At 37.0% G+C, this 19812-nt stretch overlaps 1 protein-coding gene across 1 annotated transcript in view; it reads right to left on the bottom strand.

Moving 5' to 3' along the window:
• Positions 1-19812, bottom strand: part of LOC135475427 (kinesin-like protein unc-104) — a 54329-nt gene that overhangs the window by 22221 nt on the left and 12296 nt on the right. Inside the window, 20 exon segments of the mRNA XM_064755318.1 lie at positions 264-419; positions 421-434; positions 732-800; positions 3264-3346; positions 3809-3920; positions 4223-4295; positions 4521-4605; positions 5076-5123; positions 6482-6622; positions 7172-7266; positions 7807-7886; positions 8209-8284; positions 9759-9933; positions 10482-10621; positions 12296-12374; positions 13245-13323; positions 14310-14321; positions 14592-14735; positions 15094-15205; positions 15639-15817. Coding sequence (XP_064611388.1) covers positions 264-419; positions 421-434; positions 732-800; positions 3264-3346; positions 3809-3920; positions 4223-4295; positions 4521-4605; positions 5076-5123; positions 6482-6622; positions 7172-7266; positions 7807-7886; positions 8209-8284; positions 9759-9933; positions 10482-10621; positions 12296-12374; positions 13245-13323; positions 14310-14321; positions 14592-14735; positions 15094-15205; positions 15639-15817 — 1952 coding nt within the window.

The following is a 19812-nucleotide window of genomic DNA, read 5'->3' as shown; positions in this document are numbered from 1 at the left end:
TGTAGTATGTTATCACAGATATGTAGTAGACAGTATGTATTATCGGATCATCCTAAACATTTTGTGTGTTGTCAGAATGTAAACTGAATGCTAAAACACCTACCAAATTTAAAAATTCTGTACTACTGAATCACCTGAGAGTTATGGTACAATACAATTTTGCACGATATTGATATATTTCTATCACGGAAATGGCTAATTCTGCTACAAAATAAACTGGTGGTGAGAACTAGTCATGGTTAGAAAAAGTGCTCAGCACTAACCTAAGTTTCTGGAGGCTCCAGTAGTGGGTTGCTCCGTTCTTTGTATCCTGAACTTCCACAGCCACCACAGTTTTAGGGAAAGGGCGAGTGACATCTCTCTCATCAGGGGGCAGAAGATCCGGGGGCAAAGGTGAGTACAGTGTATCAGTCAAGAGAGAACTGAAACTGCACCTAAGTCCGAGAAAAAAACACATCACTCAGCAAAGTTTACTTATGGAAACTCCTGAGGAAGTCATTATATGTAAAAACATACACATGTTGCCAAGTGAAAAAGTTACAAAAAATTGTTACATGTACTGTACTGTCTCTTTTCTGGGTTTCTTTAGCTACATTCAAAGAGGAATATGTATATCAGGTCAGCTGGATATTTTAGTTTAGCTGTATATTTCAGTTTAGCTGGATATTTCAGTTTAGCTGGATATTTTAGTTTAGCTGGATATTTCAGTTCAGCTGGATATTTCAATTTACCTTCTTATTCAGCTCCACGCTGATGGCATTGGCTTCCTTCAGGAATATGGCATTGCCCCACAAGTCATCCTATAATCAACACATGTAACAAACACAAGATGTCAGAAACCAACATAACCCTTCATTTACACGTATCAGGCTAACCTTGCTGAATGACCTCTGGCTAATACAAAGGCCAGGCTACATGAAAGTAAAATGTCTGCAGTGAATCAAGAAATCAAGTCAAATGAGATACTACCCATCTCTCGAATGTGTCCCAGTGAAAAAACATTCTATACTCTGCTTGTACCACTAAGAAGTTCAACAATTATTCCACCAGCCTCCTGAGATGAAAAGTTTGAAATGGATGATGGAATCAATGAAATGGAATAATAACAATGAAATGTGATATAAAAACCATCAGCAGCCATAAATATAATGAAGACAGAGAGGAGAAAAAAAAAAAACTAAAGTAAGCATCACTGGAATGACCACTGGAAACCATATCCTGAACTACCTTTGAAGGTTGTCAACAAAAGCACCACATTTAATGTTGGAACATGTTTAACAGACTAACAGTAAATTTCATCAGGGTTTCTCCAAAACGTGAAGCAGAAGAACAAAAAACTTGGTTTCACATAGCTATCTTCCAACATTATTAATATGGTCTACAAAGGATTTGGCTGCATTGAATTTTGTCAAAAAATAAGAAATAAGTGTTGTTAGTTTTAGAAATAGTTCACAGTCTTCTTGCCATTGACGCTTGTTTATTTATTATTTTATTGTTGTTGTTTTTTTTCACTCAAATTACATACACGGCACAAATGATAAATGATCAAACAGACAGAAAACAACCAAAACAGGGACAATCTCGCGTGCTGCATCCTTCCAGTATGAATGAATTACAATGCAGATACAAATGGTGTCTATATATGTAAGCAAGCTTTCTACAATTTCAGCAAAGAGAAATTTGCATGAGATAGTGACAGCATTCTGAACATAAGGTAATATATTTATGTGCCTGGTCTTGCATGTTAAACAAAATACATCACAAAAATAAAAAAACAAAAACAAAACGAAAATACTAACGTAAATACAGGAAAACTAAATACAGGACAAAGTAAGAATACTGCCTTTTGGGGAACAAACCTGAAACGGCCAGGGAATCACAACTCTTGGGAGAGCATCCTTGTGCATGAACAAAATAAAATGGCTGAGTTCAACGAAACCATAATCATACAACAACATCAGAAAAACATCAGAAAAACCAAGCTTGAAAGCATAAATGAAAACCAAACTTTGATGGCACATGACTATTAAAAGCTGCTGTGAATGATGATAGGAAAATGATGATAGCCACAGAGTTAGAAAATGTAATCAACTGAAGTGGTTAAATGTAATTTGGGGATAGTTCATGGAATGCAAAATCCTGCTTCTCAATGTGAATTAAATTCAAAATGGTAGGACTGACACACGTCAATCTGATAACCAGCAAATCTCGCTTTAAAGCGTGATTTCACCTTACATGAATGATTTGCCTCAATTAGCGCCAATACTAACGTGAAGAGCTTTTTCATCCATTCAAACAAAGTGTGAGTATACAGTTATTTACACAAAAATATAAAACTCCAATATGTCTATCAATATTACACCAACTATTTGACTTGCTTCTCTAGACTTGCTTCTCAAGTATGAAGCCAATGTCATGTAAGCGAGACATTTTTGAATATGGCATAAAACTCAAATCAAATATATAAATAACTACATTGTGGAATCAATATCACTATGCAGCTTGTAATTCAATTTTGAGCAGCATCAGACCATATAAGAAAGCACTGGGTACATCTTGAGTGAGAGCATGTTTCCTATCCCAGTTAGGTCATCTCAGAACCTTAATCAAGACTACACCGGATATATGCTCACAGAAACCACACAATATTGTCTTGCTTTTAATGACACTTTAGTCACATGTATGAAACAATGATGGATGTCACATGGTTTCAAACAAATAACACATGTACCAATGATAATGGTTCTATGCAACATTAGCAATTTTACAGCTATGGACTGTTGATGCTACATGTATTAATGTATATGGTAGTGAGAGCACACTGTTAATGAGTTTTAACAGTTATTTAACTTCCTAGACATGTATACGTCGACTTACATGTAGCCACAATATGGAACACCACATATACATGTAGTTTTAATAGGCTGTGGAATACTATGTATTTGAATGGTTGCAAAGCTTCTTCAGCTAATCTACATGTACAAGTACTGTATTTCACCTGAAGTTTAGCATTTTTCTAGCATCATGCTTGATTCCAAATTAATTCATCTACCTTATAGGGTCAAAAAAAAAAATTTAATTTTTTACAAGAAAAAGTTTGAGTGTAGGCATCAAAGGTATCATTTTCAGGCCTCTATGTGCTTCTGAATGTGCATTTTTACACACCAAACTTCCGGTAAAATACACATGTGTATTCATACATGTATGTATATATGTCAGGAACAGGTGTCATTAGAGCTTCTCTGGCTTCATATGGTACTTACCCGTAGGGAGGTGAACTGGTGGTACTTCCACTTGCGAAATCCCCACGCTGCTAGCTGGTACTCTCTGTCAGTCCACATACACTCTGTGATCAGATAAAAACACACCTTTAACAAAACTATATGTAAAACACTGATGCATATTTGAATCCCATCATATTTTCATATTCCCTTTCATAACTTGGTTTACACCCTTTCCCTACATTCCGTATTTAGTATCCAATAATGTCAATTCACAAAACATCTTTCCCACTTTGATTCATGAGTCCTGTGTATCTTTCTATCTTTCTAGAACTCTTACTGTCTTTCCCACCCCGATTCACACCTGTTTCTTGCACCTTGATTCACACTTCGCTCCCTCACTCTGATTCACTCTTGCCTCACTTTCTCACTTTAATATAAACCTGGCTCCCTCACTATGGTTAATCCTCTGCATTTCTACCTTGACTGACTCCTGGCTTTCTCACCTTGATTCACACCTGCCTCTCTCTCCTTGATTCACACCTGTCTTTCTTACCTTATTTACACCTGCCTTTCTCACCACTCACCTTCCTCTTCCTCCATGTGGGTCATGTTCATGATCTCCTCAGAGGTGTAGCTAGACAACATGGACTGTCTCTCCACCTCCTCCTGTAGTGTCTTGATTCGAGTCTCATAATCCTGCAATTGCAAGTAATGATTTACACCTTTCTCAGCTGGACTCACACTAGCCTTTCTGACCTTGATTTAAACCTGCCTTTCCTTACAAGACATAGCAACCCATTTACAAATGTACAAATGTTTTCATTTACCACTTTGCCAACGGTCCTACTAATGAAAGAAAGAGAACTAATACCTATCAATACAGCTCTAACTCACAACAAAAGAGGGGATCATGAAATTAGCATCATTTACCATTTTTTACAAAATGTGAATAGGATAGGATTCACTTTGGACTATTTCACCCAACATCTCCTACTTACTTTTCGTTGCTGCTCAAACAGCTGATCTGCCTCTTCTTTCTCCTTCCTGTACTGCTCCTCCAGACTTATAAGTCTGCACATAATGCAATAGGACACATGAGGGCACCACAACACAGAAGTTAAAAGTGTAAATGGATAAAATACATTTTACAGAAAAACTTAAAATAATCCTTTTACTTTTTAAACAGAATTTTGATAAGCAACACTTTATGTATACACGAATGTAATAATGCAGAATAATACATGAGCTTTCTAATGAAATATGAAGTTTTTAAATTAACTGGACAATGCCACATACCTGGACTCCATTTCTGTTCTCAGATCAATTCCTTGTTTTTCCAACAGTTCCAGCTGGGCAAAGGTCCAGTCAACTGGCTCTGTGGCTAAAATGTGAACCACATGACACTTCAGACATGACAAGAACTGAATTGTGAGTATTTCCAGAAAAGGCATAGAAAAATATAAAGTTGTAATAATATAAAGTTGTCATAATATAAACCACGAGATTAAGAACCATAAGATATCCCCGCAATTGCAGAGTGAACAGCCTATTTCAAACTCTTTCGGGATGAAGTTCTTGTAAATGCAATGTTGACATGACAAACCAATATATCACAAAAAGTGGCACAAATCTGTAAATTATACAATGAAGTGGCTCGTTTCAAAAGACTTCTCATCTAGTAGTAGAGACAAAGTCAACAAATTTCATATCTCTGACGTGAAGTCATTCTGTAGTGGTAATGTGAAGAATTTAGAAAATGACAAGTCAGACAATGCTATGTCTCTATATACGTTTATTGAGAAAAAAAACAGGTAGGTTCTTGCTAATTAAGCCACACACGGAAGTACTCACTGTTGTTTGTGTCAGATGGGTCAGGTAACTGAGCTCGACTGGCACGAGCTGTAAGTAAATTGGAAAGTGCTACAATGTGGAAAGTGCAGAGTAGCAAGATGGGGTTAGATGGGCTAGGTAAGCAAAGGATCACACAGCACAACAACAACAGCAAGTGGCCATTCTGAAATACAGCTTCAAGACAAAGAAGTGGAACATGTAGTTTGTCTTCTTATTTATGTATGATGAGGCAGCTGTGTGTGCAATTCTAACTTTCAAACATAAATGGATTGACAATGAAAATCTGGTAGACTAACTGAACTCGGCCTGATTCCAATGGCACGAGATTGCTTAAAATGTTAATAAGCAGTACTTAATATCCAAAACATGTTTAGGACTTACATGTTTAGTTTCTCCCATTCAAGACTTGAGCTTTTGCCAAATGATATTTTGCAAAGTACGACGTAAGCTTTTTATGCAAGCATTTACAAAATGGCAACACAGGCACAATGAAGATGCACATGGCGAATATGACGACAATATCTGCCATAAATTATTACCTTAATTAGCTCTGGCTCATAACTTTCGAATAAAGCTATATATACATGCAACGCCTTATCCATGAACCAAAAATAGTCTGACTTTCCAGGGTGGACATAAAAGGCATTTTAGCAGCCAAATGCTCCTACATGTAATTTTCCGCTTTGGCTCCTAGAAAATTTGGTGACTTTATCTAATTTTGTGTCCAAACAGCCAAAATATGTGTCACATAAATCAAACTTTTACGTTTCATTTGCTGGACTGCCAGCAATCTGCTGATGGTGCTGGGTTACCCCCCCCCCCCCCCCCCCCCCCCGGTCAACCTAGTTTGAGCTCCTCTCACCATAATGCTGGCAGCCACTGTACGAGTGAATTATTCTTGAGTCTGACATAAAACTCCAATCAAATAAATAAATAAATCTCTAGCCACTTGCAAATGTGAGGTCTTCACAACAGTGAGTGTCACATGATTTCTTTAGATGTATGTACACATAGGCGAGATGAGCATGGAAATGTTATGATGTACGAAGGGAGACAGAGTTAAACAGCAAAGCAACATAAAGAGCTTAGCGGTGAAATCAACAAGGTTATTTATAACACATAGCTTATAACATGTATACCCCTTTGAATTCAACAAAGAAAACTTTCCCCACGACATGAAAATGCTCATCACAACTATAATAATTAAATAACCTTAATGTATCAGATTCAGGCAATGAAAAACTGAAAAACCCAGAGCACTTTTAGTTAATGTTCTTATTTAAATCTATATTATGGAACAACATCAGGCTAATGATGTGTTGTCCAATATTTAAAATTTTAAGCTTAATAACAAAAACGGCGTACTGTATATTTAAAATTGTCATTTCTCCTACACAACGCCATACCTTGCTGTGGATGGTTGAATCTGAAGACGTGATGTTTGCCCAGGATGACACGGGCTCCGGTTTTGATCTCTGTTGGCTCAGTAATTTGACGTCCGTTCACATAACACATGGATCCCTCGCAGGCGTTCAGTATCACCTTACCTGTTTATACATGAATCAACGACTAGAATTTAAATTATGGTGACAATTTACAAAACAGCACAGAGAACACAAAAAGACCAAAGCAAATGGTAAAGTGCAATAAATCAACAGGTGAATTTTAATAATGTAAGTTTATTGTCATCTGTTACTTAATGGTTCCACTGTGGACAGGTAAAATTACTCATGACTGGTTAGGAGTATGCTGGTGACAGACACATGCTCACTGCTTAAAGATATCTAACGTTTTCAAATAGCAATAAAACCAGCTTCAAAAAAATCTAGCTGTGAGCACAACAATGTAAGATCGTACCACCAATATTTTTGTATCTTATGTGATAAAATAAGCAGTTTTACTATTATTACCAACACAAGTATTGAAAAAAATGGCCTTACCAACATTTTCAAATAAAAATCAGTCATTCCAATATAACAACTCACCGTCAATACAAAAGAAGCAGTTTTACTATTATCACCAACAAAAGTAAAGAAAGAAATAGCCTTACCAACATTTTCAATATAAAACTCAGCCGTTCCAATATAACAACTCACCGTCAATATTTTCAAAGAAGCAATGCTGTTCTTGTATATTTGACCCATTCAGCTGAATATCTTGTGATGAATCTTCCTTCACTGGTCGACCAACTCTGGAAAATAAAAGTTAGCAAACATGTGAGGATATATTTGCTTATTAACATTTCAAGGATACACTTAAAAGCCATCAATCCAAATGCTTTCAAGGTAACATTGCAGTTCTTTTTGGTTTTTTTATCGCCTATAAAACAATTCCAAAAAACATGTTTGTATATTATTTCCAGATGTTATAATGCAAGTGTAAATGAATATAGGTATACGTTTCAAAGGTTACTCACAGGAGCAGTTTGAATTATCGAACCTGCTAGTACACTTATGCTGCAAAACAAACCCAGTGCACATATCATGTGCAACATTTTACTTAAACTTCAAAATATCAAATCCCTGCAAAGCTTGGTCAAAAGCAGAACACGTGATTTATTCTGATCCAGTGACATGTATATAAACCTCTCTTATGTGAATCATCACACTTTGGAACTTTCTGAACATTACAGTGTACAGCAAACATATCTCTTTCATACAACAAACATGACTGTATATTTGCATGTACATGTATTTACTTTGCTCCTTGTGAATTTACCACCAACACTCACCGTGTTATTCCATCCTTAATGTAATAGATCAAACACTCGGACATCAGTGGATCTTCATTTAGATTCACCAAATGAGGTGACTGGAAAGCAGAATATGATTCAATATGTCAAAACAAAAACAATATTCAAGAGTTAATATTTATTTATCTGTTTGGTTTTTTACGCCGTACTCAAGAACATTTCACTTCTATAACGGCACAAGAGCTAATACATAACCTGCACAGGTGTATGCTTTAAACTGATGTCTAACAGTTGTTGTGTTAATGTTTCAGAAATAAACATACGGATACAAGTGACAGTAAGTAAATTGAAAATTGCAACATGTAAATTGATATTATATCATCATTATTATATTTATTGATCATCTTTATGTCAACATATTTATGACAAAAGTATAGTTACCTTTTTGGGTGAAAAGACACCAATGGTGCCTCCATCTTGTCTAAGTGCCACCCCCATTTCTGCCAGCACAGCTTCCCTGAAATGACAACCAGGTTTTGATGTCTCCTACTGTATGCATAGTCAGTAATCATGCACAAACATCACACACATGCGATTTAAGACTTAAGTCAAAATTTTTATTGTTAAATTTGATATGTTCTTTCCCGTTATTTTAGCTGACATTTGCTGTACAACACCTTACCCATAATTTACGGCGTGAAGTAATATTTTCACCTTGTTACATCAGAAATAAACATTTTTTGCTTTGTGATCCAGAGGCCATGCTAACAACACATGACAAACAGTAAATATCTCAAAAAGGTTGGGCAGATCACGTCATGATTTCATGATTCTATACAACAATCTGGCAGGAGCTGTATTCAAACACACAAGCTGATTGTCAAGAGCTAATCGTCTCATTTTCAAAACAACAGTCACAGTGAAACCCAGTAAATAGAGCTATGAATCATCTGAGCCATGCTACTCTCACGTGAAAATGACGCAAAGATTAACAGCTACTCAGATCATTATACCTTACCATGATACGGTTGAAATACTGCCTCATCACTCCCATAACCACCTGAAATATTACCTTACAGGTGTTCATTCAGACAAACAGTGTTAGTACTGAAATACTGCCTCATCACTCCCATAACCACCTGAAATCTTACCTTACAGGTGTTCATTCAGACAAACAGTGTTAGTACTGAAATACTGCCTCATCACTCCCATAACCACCTGAAATATTACCTTACAGGTGTTCATTCAGACAAACAGTGTTAGTACTGAAATACTGCCTCATCACTCCCATAACCACCTGAAATCTTACCTTACGGGTGTTCATTCAGACAAACAGTGTTAGTACTGAAATACTGTCTCATCACTTCCATAACCACCTGAAATCTTACTTTACAGGTGTTCATTCAGACAAACAGTGTTAGTACTGAAATACTGTCTCATCACTCCCATAACCACCTGAAATCTTACCTTACGGGTGTTCATTCAGACAAACAGTGTTAGTATTGAAATACTGCCTCATCACTCCCATAACCACCTGAAATCTTACCTTACAGGTGTTCATTCAGACAAACAGTGTTAGTACTGAAATACTGCCTCATCACTCCCATAACCTCCTGAAATCTTACCTTACAGGTGTTCATTCAGACGAACAGTGTTAGTACTAAAATACTGTTCCCACACGGGTACAGAAAATGAGCACAAAAGGATGGGTACTTGTTCCTGTATTTAGCATTTTTCTCTTCACACGTTTTTCTTTTATTCTGATTGAGTTATTCAGCTTACACTGTCATTTAATAGTTTTTTGGTGAAGTATGACTAATTACTTACCATGAAAACTTCAAGTGTTTGGCATCTTAAGTATCATAATAGGGCCTTAACATGCTTCTGAGAGTGTACATGTATTTGTACACATCAAGCTTCAGGTCTAATACAGAAGATTGATAGTCTGCCAGGGAAAAACTGGGAAAAGGAAAGTAGAAGAAGCATCTAACCTTTCTTTACGGACTTCCTCAGTCTTTCTCAGCTTCTCCTCCCAAGACAGATTCAATTCAGCGATCAACTTCTCTGACATTTTAAGCCTCTCAATGGCATCTTCTCCATCATCACAGGTTATTGAGTCTTTTCGAGAGCGACAAACTGGTTTTCTTTCATTAATGGAACTAAGACCTGAGCAAAAAAACAAATTGCAATAATTAACATAAGCAGTGGTGGGTAGAAAGCGGCCCAATTCTCTCTCAGATCACCTATCTTCAAAGATACGCGGAAACTATTTTAGTGCGTTATTTTGCAGGAGTTTTAATATTTGTTAATAACCATCTTTTGCAGGATTTGTCACTAGACTGTATGTAGCCCTGTTCTTTGGTCTCAAATTAAGAAAGACTTTATCAAGTAATAAAAACATAACAAAAATTAATTCATCTTGATTTTGTCTTGCAAGAACCTATTATACAAGCATCAACTGATTTTTCACTGTCATTTAACACACGGAAATTGCAACTATTTTCAAATACAACTATCTTCCAGTTACTAAAAAACCGCAAAAGCAATAGTAGCAATTTAGTTTCTACTTTGTCAAATTTCAAACAACACTGCATGTTCTTATCTTTCTGACCCATTCAACACCATGGAGACTAATTTTCAAAAACCAAAATACTGTTTAGGTCTTCAAAAACTGTGCATATCGAGAAGGTACTTAATCACTAAATACAGCTTACTTTCTGTAATGTCAATGCCTTCAGATGTCAGAAGTTCTCTCAAGCGTGCCACTTCCTCTTTTAACTCCCTGATCAGACGAGCATTCGGATCCTCGTTGACAACGGCCTTACACATAATCTGCTTAGCGCGGTCAGCATACCTAAACAATCCAAACATGTATGTTCACGATACTGTCATATACATGGTCAGCACATGCACAATAATAATAATGTGACTCAACGATACAATGCAGGCAGTCACGTGTCACCAGATAGAGAAACTGATGGTTAGTTTATGAATTTAAATATAAATGAAGACTTAGATCATAACACAAAATAGTGAAAATCACAATTTACGAGAGAAAGAAAACCCATATATAATATGTCATCTCAAAAAAGCAAAATTTATTTTAAAGTCATGCAACCATAAAAGAAATAATCTGTGTATGACGGTCCTCTTTAGTTTCTCCACATCCGTTCATCTTACACACTTCACCCTTGTCACCTGTGTTGCTGAGGAACTGATAGGGTAGTGTCGAGTATTGAAAATTTTATGACAAACGGTAAATGACCTTAAGTTTCTCCCTCACAATTGGAAAATGTATCCCATGATTCATTGCGCTGAATGAGGTTCTTACTGAGTGGGCGGGGCAGGGGAGAATCGTCGGTGGTCAGGAGATTATACAGTATGGACAGTTCTCGATTGTAATGCACAAGGTTATGCCGACTCACGTGACTTTTGCCGACGAGAGGCAAAAAAATAATCTTAACTGTCGCTGGCGACACCTGGGCATATTTAATTGCACTGGTAATCATAAAACATGCACTTTATTTTGATATACAGCCAATTCATTGCTGTGCGAACTTCAAATATGTCAACACCACGGACAAATCCTGTCTGACACCCAATATGCACGACTCACACATACTCATGACAGTGCTGTCGAAAAGAGGACAAAAGTAGCAGTAGTTTGTGGAAACTATGTCTTCTGTGTTTAATGGGGGATTCCCCGATTTTCAAAACGTGAGAAATGGAACTCCTCTGCAATAGGAAGACAGTTCCAATTGTAGCGAAACAAAATGTGCACAAAGAATGAAATACTTCAATCAAATTGTACGAGAGGTTGATGACAGATATTTCTCAGTAAAATCCATCTGTAGCTGAAATACATGTGTAAATGTATTTGTTGCTATTGAGGGCTCAGAATAGACAACCGCTCGCCAGATAATGCTGTGATGTGACTTCCACTTTACCCTAACAATCGCTCGCCGTTTCAAGGTCTGTGGTGTACATTGTAGTATTTGTCCTAGCATGATCATGGATCAAGACAGATTTGTTATGGTCATCGCCGGACTTGATACTTTCTTCAGTTTCATTCATGGGTATAATTATAGATGGCTAGTCGGGAGATCTGCACACCTTGTTCTCAGTGACGTGGCCCCACGATGGGCGGATTAGGGACAATAGCTGCCATACAGGGTAATGAAACAGGTGAGGGACTAATCACTTACTTTTGTCATCTTGCCGCTTGCTCAGCACGTGTGAAACTAAATGACAGTTACCGAAGAACAAAACTTTACGTCATTTACTGTAACAAAACTTTTTAACTGGAACCACCTCCATCATGCTGGGTTTGTACACAAAACCTACATTCCTCACACCTCCAGAAAGGTAGGGTGACAATTCTTCTGCTGTGGAATCAATGCTATATGAAGTGGAATGAATGAATAATTATAGCTTAAGACCACATCGGTGGTATTTCAGCCATATTGTGGTGATATATGAAGTGGGGGCATATAATTTTTCATTTAAATTTTACAACATTGTGGATTACCTGAGGGTGCTGAGAGTCTCATCGTAGTTGATGTCTGCTGGACTAATGGCTGCCACCATGGCAGTCTTGGAATTACCACCTGAAAAGGACAAGGAAATACATAAATCAAATTGCAACATGAAGTATTCATTTCCATATCATGAACAAGCTGGATTGCCGTTTCCAGTGAGCAAGATCAAGATTTCATTGCTGCAGGACAAACAAATCCATGTTCATTTCCATATTATTAACAAGCTGGATTGCCGTTTCCAGTGAGCAAGATCAAGATTTCATTGCTGCAGGACAAACAAATCCATGTTCATTTCCATATCATGAACAAGCTGGATTGCCGTTTCCAGTGAGCAAGATCAAGATTTCATTGCTGCAGGACAAACAAATCCATGTTACACACAGTTCGGCCAAATTTGTGTATTTTATCCCACTCGTTGTGACATCAGAGACTTTACAGCGGTGCCAGGACAGTTTCACGAGGAAACTTCAGAAAAATACATTTCAAGGAATTGAACAGGAGTAGTCTCTGTCATGGAAGACTATATTATTGTACCATAAGCATAAATGATCATGTGCTTTTGTTTATCCCACCGATGAGATGTTATGCACATGAGTACATGAAACAGCCATTTGGCTTATTATGTCTTGTGTAAAAGTTTGGCCAGAACACTAAAAGGCTAAGATATTAGCCAGCTTTATTTCAACTGGTGCCCTTATTCAGGAATGGAATATTATATATTTTCTTTATATTAAATTACATTAAGTGCATGATGTCAGAGATAACATATTACAGTCTATTTAACACCCACCTCAAGACAGTTCATGATAAAGGAAGAGACATGAATTTATTAACCCTCTCTGCAACATGGTTGAATCCTTAACTGGAGCAAAATGACAGCTGATGGATTTGAACTCTCAACTCCATTGAATGTCTTGTGACATTTCAAATCTAACTCACCCAAATTTTCTCTCAGAAGCCAGGTCAGAACTGAATCTCTGTATGGAATGAATTCTGCCTTCTTCTTTCTCTTGCTGGCCTAAAACACCCAACAATTATAACATAAACAGCGAGTAATTAAGCCACTGTGAAGTTTTCTGGTGATCATACTCATCCATCAGTTAATATCTTCAATGCCCAACTAACCCACGACGTAACCATTTTCCCATATAAAAAATTATATACATATGTTCATCAATCTTAAAAGTGGAGATAAGGAAATATTAAAAGCGTCTTTAAAATTTCACTCGTTGTTTTGAACTTTTGGGAAACTGATAAATGTTTAGCTTAAAAAAAAAAAGGATGGTGCTGTGAATTACGTATATTATTGTGTGTACATTCTTTAGCTTGATTATACTGATGTTAGGTGTTTAATTATTGGTTTTATAAAACAACAGTGTAAACATCACCGATACATCATATACAGCCGCTTAGATCACGATCAAGAAGGTAGAGCTCCAATTCAATTCTCACAATTCAGATTCTAATGTAGTGCTCTCATTCACCCAAGTATGGTTAGCATGGTTAGAACTACATGTACTGGTTTCCCATATCAAAATAAGGTGTCCCCAAGACTGGGCCCAAAAATAATGGCAACCAGACTTAAATTGAACACAGAGACTCATATAAAGATTATTATTAACAACGATCATCAATGATGAAATGAACAGTAAAAATGTTGCCTGGAGTAAGACTAAAGTTTAGACGAAGAGGCTCGCATCGTCAAATAATTGCTCAGTATACTTCAATCTAAATATATATACAAAACGAGTCAAAACAAAAATATACAAACTTCATACCATTACAACATACAGTACATCAGTATAATTTTTCTCTTTTTTCGATACACAGCTGCACATGGACAAAATAAAGATATGCATGTATACCAACATTTGCAACAAAAACACCACTAAGTATGAACAATGATTACAACAAGAACAACAGCAAATACAACAAACAGGTTTAGTACACAAGAGTTTACAAAGATGGAATTTCCATAAAAAAAAGCCAATTAGTTCAACTTACATGCATCACGCTCTGGATGATTGAATGAAGAAATGGAGAATCAGTAACTTGGGGTAATTAGATGTCTTTGGACTTAATTAAATTTCTACAACCAACCCTTCAAAAGATGTTGAAGCAAGGTGTTGGAATATAATATCACAATGAATCTAATTTTCCTTGAGTATGATGCAACTTTAAGAGTTGTTTTCCTAAAAATTCTGACCAGTTTTTATTTTGCAAAAATGTCACATGATAAACATGATGAAAGTGTTTATCAGAGATGATCCCACTGTATACACTTACCACTTCGGCCAGAGCGGAGATGACCTTGCCCAAGGTGGTCAGAGACTTGTTGATGTTCGCACCCTCTTTAAGACGTGTGCCCTTTGCCCCAGTGGAGTCGGCTCTTTCACTTCCTGCCAAGTCCACCAGGCTTATTTTGCTCACCTGCAGGGAAAAAGTCATTAAACAGACAACTTCATGAGCACCAACCCCTTCCACTTACACCAGCCACTTTCTTTGTAGAAACTAATAATATTACATACATTTCTATGGTCACAACTGGGGTTCAGTAGTTTTTACGGCCAAGAAAAAAAGCGCACATCATGTAAAGTGACATAGTTCTTCGTGAAACTATCCTAAGTCCATGAAAATTGTGAACATTGCCTTAAATCATTACTATGCCCTACCATTCCGTATCGTATTTCAAATAGTATGGAGCAGTCTATGATTAAAAAACTGTGTACATATAAAAACAAGCCATTCTTGTGAAGATAATGTCCAAATGTAACAAAATATGACAAACCTTTTCCCCAACAAGATTTGTGGTGGCATCCTCACGTTTCTGCGAGAACACAATGGTAAAAACGGCGTGGGAACGACTGCTTGTTTCATTCATGTTGGTTGCTGCTACTGTCCTACAAAAGGCAAGGCAACCTTAGGATCAGCAATGGGAATTCTGATATCAACATTATGTTTACTAAGAACAGAAAATATCACCTGCATAAAATTAACAATGAAGCAACCCCTTCTCAAATTCTCTCTCTTTTTTTTAAGTTGTTATTTACCAGTAAAATCAATGACCAACAATATCAAAATGCAGCAATTAGTTTTCAAGGTCAAATGGTAGATGACTTTTAACAAAATATCATTGTTAAAGCTTCAATACTTGCAATAAAATATAACTCTACACAGAAAATACAGAGCACACTTTTTCAATTATCAGGTAAAATCAAAAAAATTATCCCATAGTTAATAGTTTGACGTAATAACATTAGACCACATGATCTAAATCCACTTTAGTACTTGGGATAATAAATCAATGTACAATTTCTGATCAAAGTACTTTACCTGGCCTTGTTTCCTTCATCAATGAGTGTGTTGATGTCATCAAAGGACTGCACAGCCAATTTGGACAGGTCCTCCACATAGGGACCTAACAGGGGGTGCTCTCTCACCCTCAGGTTGTGCTTAGCACTGGGGTTCAGTAGATCTCTCACCCGTTCACAGTAAATCTCCATGTAACTTACCTGTCAACACAAAACAACAACACATACAGAATAACAGGTACAACCAAGCTAGTATTGCATGTAGTTTTAAAAGCAAATTTTAGTCATAAATTTTACTGGAATTTTTAATTTGTACTTTTCAGAGCGTTTTCTAAATGAAACATGCAGTAGGTTTTATTTTGGGAAATACAAAAGAATTTAAGAAGAACATGATGCAGTTTGCACCGCAGTTGACAGACTGTCAAGAGCTCTTGGGATGAATAGATTTATTTATTTACCCGACTCTTGTTTAACATAAAACTTATTTATTTATTTGATTTATTTGATTGGTGTTTTACGCCGTACTCAAGAATATTTCACTTATACGATGGCGGCCAGCATTATGGTGGGTGGAAACCGGGCAGAGCCCGGGGAAACCCACGACCATCCGCAGATTGCTGGCAGACCTTCCCACTTACGGCCGCAGAGGAAGCCAGCATGAGCTGGACTTGAACTCATTGGTGCGACCGCATTGGTGAGAGGCTCCTGGGTCATTACGCTGCGCTAGCGCGCTAACCGACTGAGCCACGGAGGCCCTCACAAAACTTAAGAATATTTTTCTTGTACAGTGGCGGTCAGTTTTTGTGGATGGAGAAAATGTGAGTGCCGGGTAAAACACTGACCAAACTACTGATGAACTTTCATCAATGAGTTCAACAGAAAAATAAACCACAATGATGTAATGAAAAGCCAGTTGGATTTGATTTGCTGATGTTTAACTTAGGACACACATCCAAGAGTATTATGGATTACTTTTAAATGAATGAAGACCACATGAACAATGTTTAGCCTGTATTTTGGCAATAAATTTGGATATGTGTTTCCAAAATATTTTGCAATTTTGAATGCAATTAATGGATCTGAATCATTACGAGGACCCGACTCTGGTTCAGAACCAAAATTCTTGTAAAAAATTCTAAAAAAAATAGATGGAGAATCTCCCCAGGGCTATGCTTAACACCTGCAAGCACTATACATTATGGGTTAAAAGTAGGGACAGATTTGTTAACAAGATGACAAAAGGTGTGGCATGACACTGCTCACCCAGTCAGCATACAGGTGTGCTATATACATGTATGAAAGGAAGATGAGGTATGTCAACAAGCTTAGCATTTTTCTTCCTCAGAGAACTTTAAACTACATGTTGACAAGAAATGTCTGAACCAGACTTGGTAAACAGGAAATTTAATACTAGCAACTTGTCCGGATCCACTGGCGTGTGGCATTTGGCTATCTGTCATCAACAAGTGTGATACTAGGAACTTCTCATAATAAATGATTTCATGAAACTGGGCAAATGATCAGATGTATGGTAGCCTTACAGACTGGCAGGTTAATAGGTATAATTCATCACCAATCTGGATTCTGGACCCTGGCAGTTACCATGGAAACAGGTGAGAAAGTGGCTTGTAGGGACATTTAAATTGAAGCGAGGACATGATGAATGTAGGTGAATTTTTTTTTATTAACATTAATACATATATTTATGAATTTTAGAGCCAGCTATCATTACACAACTTTTGTCCTGCTGTTGGCAAAGCCGTGAGTTGCCAGACAAAGTCCTTCAGGTGACATTTATATGTAAACAGCAAACCAGGCATGCTCTTTTTGCTTCCTCCTCCGGGACAGGATTCAATAAGGTGAGAGGCGTTATTGATTTTGTAATATTCCAAAGTGTATTCTGTGAAAACACTCCCAGCTCTCCCGCACAGCCAGCTGATTTATCGATCACGATGCCAAAAAATGTAGGAGTGCCCTCATTTCTGCGAGTTGGCCAGGTAAAGACACTGAAGCAATGTGTAATGGTAGCTCATTAGGAAAAACATTCCAGCATAGTCAAAAGCCGCAAACTAGTTGAGGAGAAACTCTAGTGGCGAGGCCACCGTATTGATTCCCATACACTGAGTGCCAAAAATAGAATACAAGTACATCAATATGAAACAATACATTATTCATCTTCTCCTCACCAGAAATAATGATCAAACAATCTGTTGCTGGGCAGTCATTATTAATTTTATGCCATTCCCATAGCTAATAAACATGGTAGAAATATCGCTGTTCTCATTCAAAATCAAGTAACATCAGATTATCTCAAAAGACATTACACTTCATGCCGTTCACCTGGGACAATTACATTTCCAGCAGTAACATGGTCAACATGAGATGTAGCCCTGACAACAGTCCAGTGTAAATCACTGCTGAATCCATCAGGTTAACCTATGGACACAAGTCTACTGTAAAGGTCACTGTAAGACTAGACTCCATAGCTCTCCTGTTTCCAAAGGCTTAAGCCAAATTGACAGTCGCTAAGGCCAAACGAAGTACGTATCTCAGTTTACAAAGCAGCCCTTATTTTTTTTAAAACATTACAAAAAAAAGTTTTTTTCATGAGGTCATATATGTATCGCGGAAAAAGTATTGGGCTTTTTAGTATATGTAGTTGGAAAATTAGTACATGTAGTTTCGTCTGCTGAGTGGTCTGAGAAAACATCTATACAAATTCAAATAAATCATGTAAATATTATCATTAAATTTTACATTATACATGTATGTACTGGTTTTCTAATACTGTGATTTCCTTTCCTGGACTCCAAAACACAGAACAATTTTGGTGTGGCCTCTAGCGAGAAGCAGAGCCAACAGAGGCTGAACCCAAACTCTGATCATCAATAGATCAGACTCTCTCACGACTAAATATGGCTGTCTACGTCAAAGGCTCTGGTATCCATGGCAACCGATCTGCAAGGATATCTATTGAGAAGGAGAAGTTCAATATCCCACAAGGTGATTCTGATCTTTGGGTCTGTACTTGCCTCAGCTGAACTGGCCATTAAAGACACTATGATACCATTACCGGACAGACACTGTTGTCTTTGAAGATGTTTTTATGGGAGAGGAATCCATTAATCATCATATTAAAACAATGTAGTCCTTTTTCAGATTAAAAACCAATCAATAATCAACATCTTTCCTACTGAATATTTCAAATGTCATTTGATAATCTTGCCAAGGGACAGGCCTGAAAGCTACTTTTCTGAGGAAGGTGAGAAATGGTTTTCTCTTGCCTATTACTATATAACGATATTTGTCTAGATTTTGTAACTTTGTTTCTTAAAATTTATCATGGAAGTGGTTTATAATGACAACACTATATACACACAATATTTTAAATTCTGCTGAGAAATAGTGAGCAGCACAGACATCAGACAATTTGGAAAAAAAGCATTTTCATCAAAGAGAGCTTAACTTCATATCTCCTAAATGCACACAATGGATATAGAATTGCAATGCAGAGATTTGGTTTCTCATGATATTTTTCTATCTTTTCCTATTTATTTATTTATTTTGTTCATTTGTGGATATCAAAAAAAAAAAAAAAAAAAAAAAAACAAAACAAACAAACTCAAATTTGAGTTCATTGTATATTTTAAACACAAAATGACTTTTGAAGTGAAGGTTGCTTGAAGCTTCCCCTTTGACATGAAGGCATTACACCCAGTACATGATTATCTCCATGGATTCTCTCCACTCAGTCATGATTAACTGCAGGTCATTCAAAGCCTACAACGGAAGCCCAAGAAGTAACAGTGCCTACCACAAATGGATGACTCATAGGCAATAATTAACATTCCGTGACAGCCTATTGGTAAGCTGTTATTGATCTGCACATGTGAAGAGAAACCCATTACAGCATTGTATACATCATGTGATACACACTAACAGAGCAGTTAGAGTTCTCCAAAGGGCTTCTGGCATGCAAGAACTTGTATGGTACATAATGGCATGTCGGAGTAAATGTATGCTAATCATACATATTGCATGTTTTCCCATTCTGTTACCATACTGCAAATTCTTCAACTTTGTCACATGTAACTGTATGTATGATTTGAGTTCATTCATTTGGCTGTTGTCTACTTTGCCGACTAAAAGTTAACTGCAGCATTCAAAGTTCCTGGAAAGCAAGTGCACAGATGCAC

This window comes from Liolophura sinensis, chromosome 9 (genome assembly GCF_032854445.1).
Source record: "Liolophura sinensis isolate JHLJ2023 chromosome 9, CUHK_Ljap_v2, whole genome shotgun sequence".
Taxonomy (NCBI): domain Eukaryota; kingdom Metazoa; phylum Mollusca; class Polyplacophora; order Chitonida; family Chitonidae; genus Liolophura; species Liolophura sinensis.
Note: the sequence above shows the minus strand (reverse complement) of the source record. Positions and strands in the feature narration are given on the sequence as shown.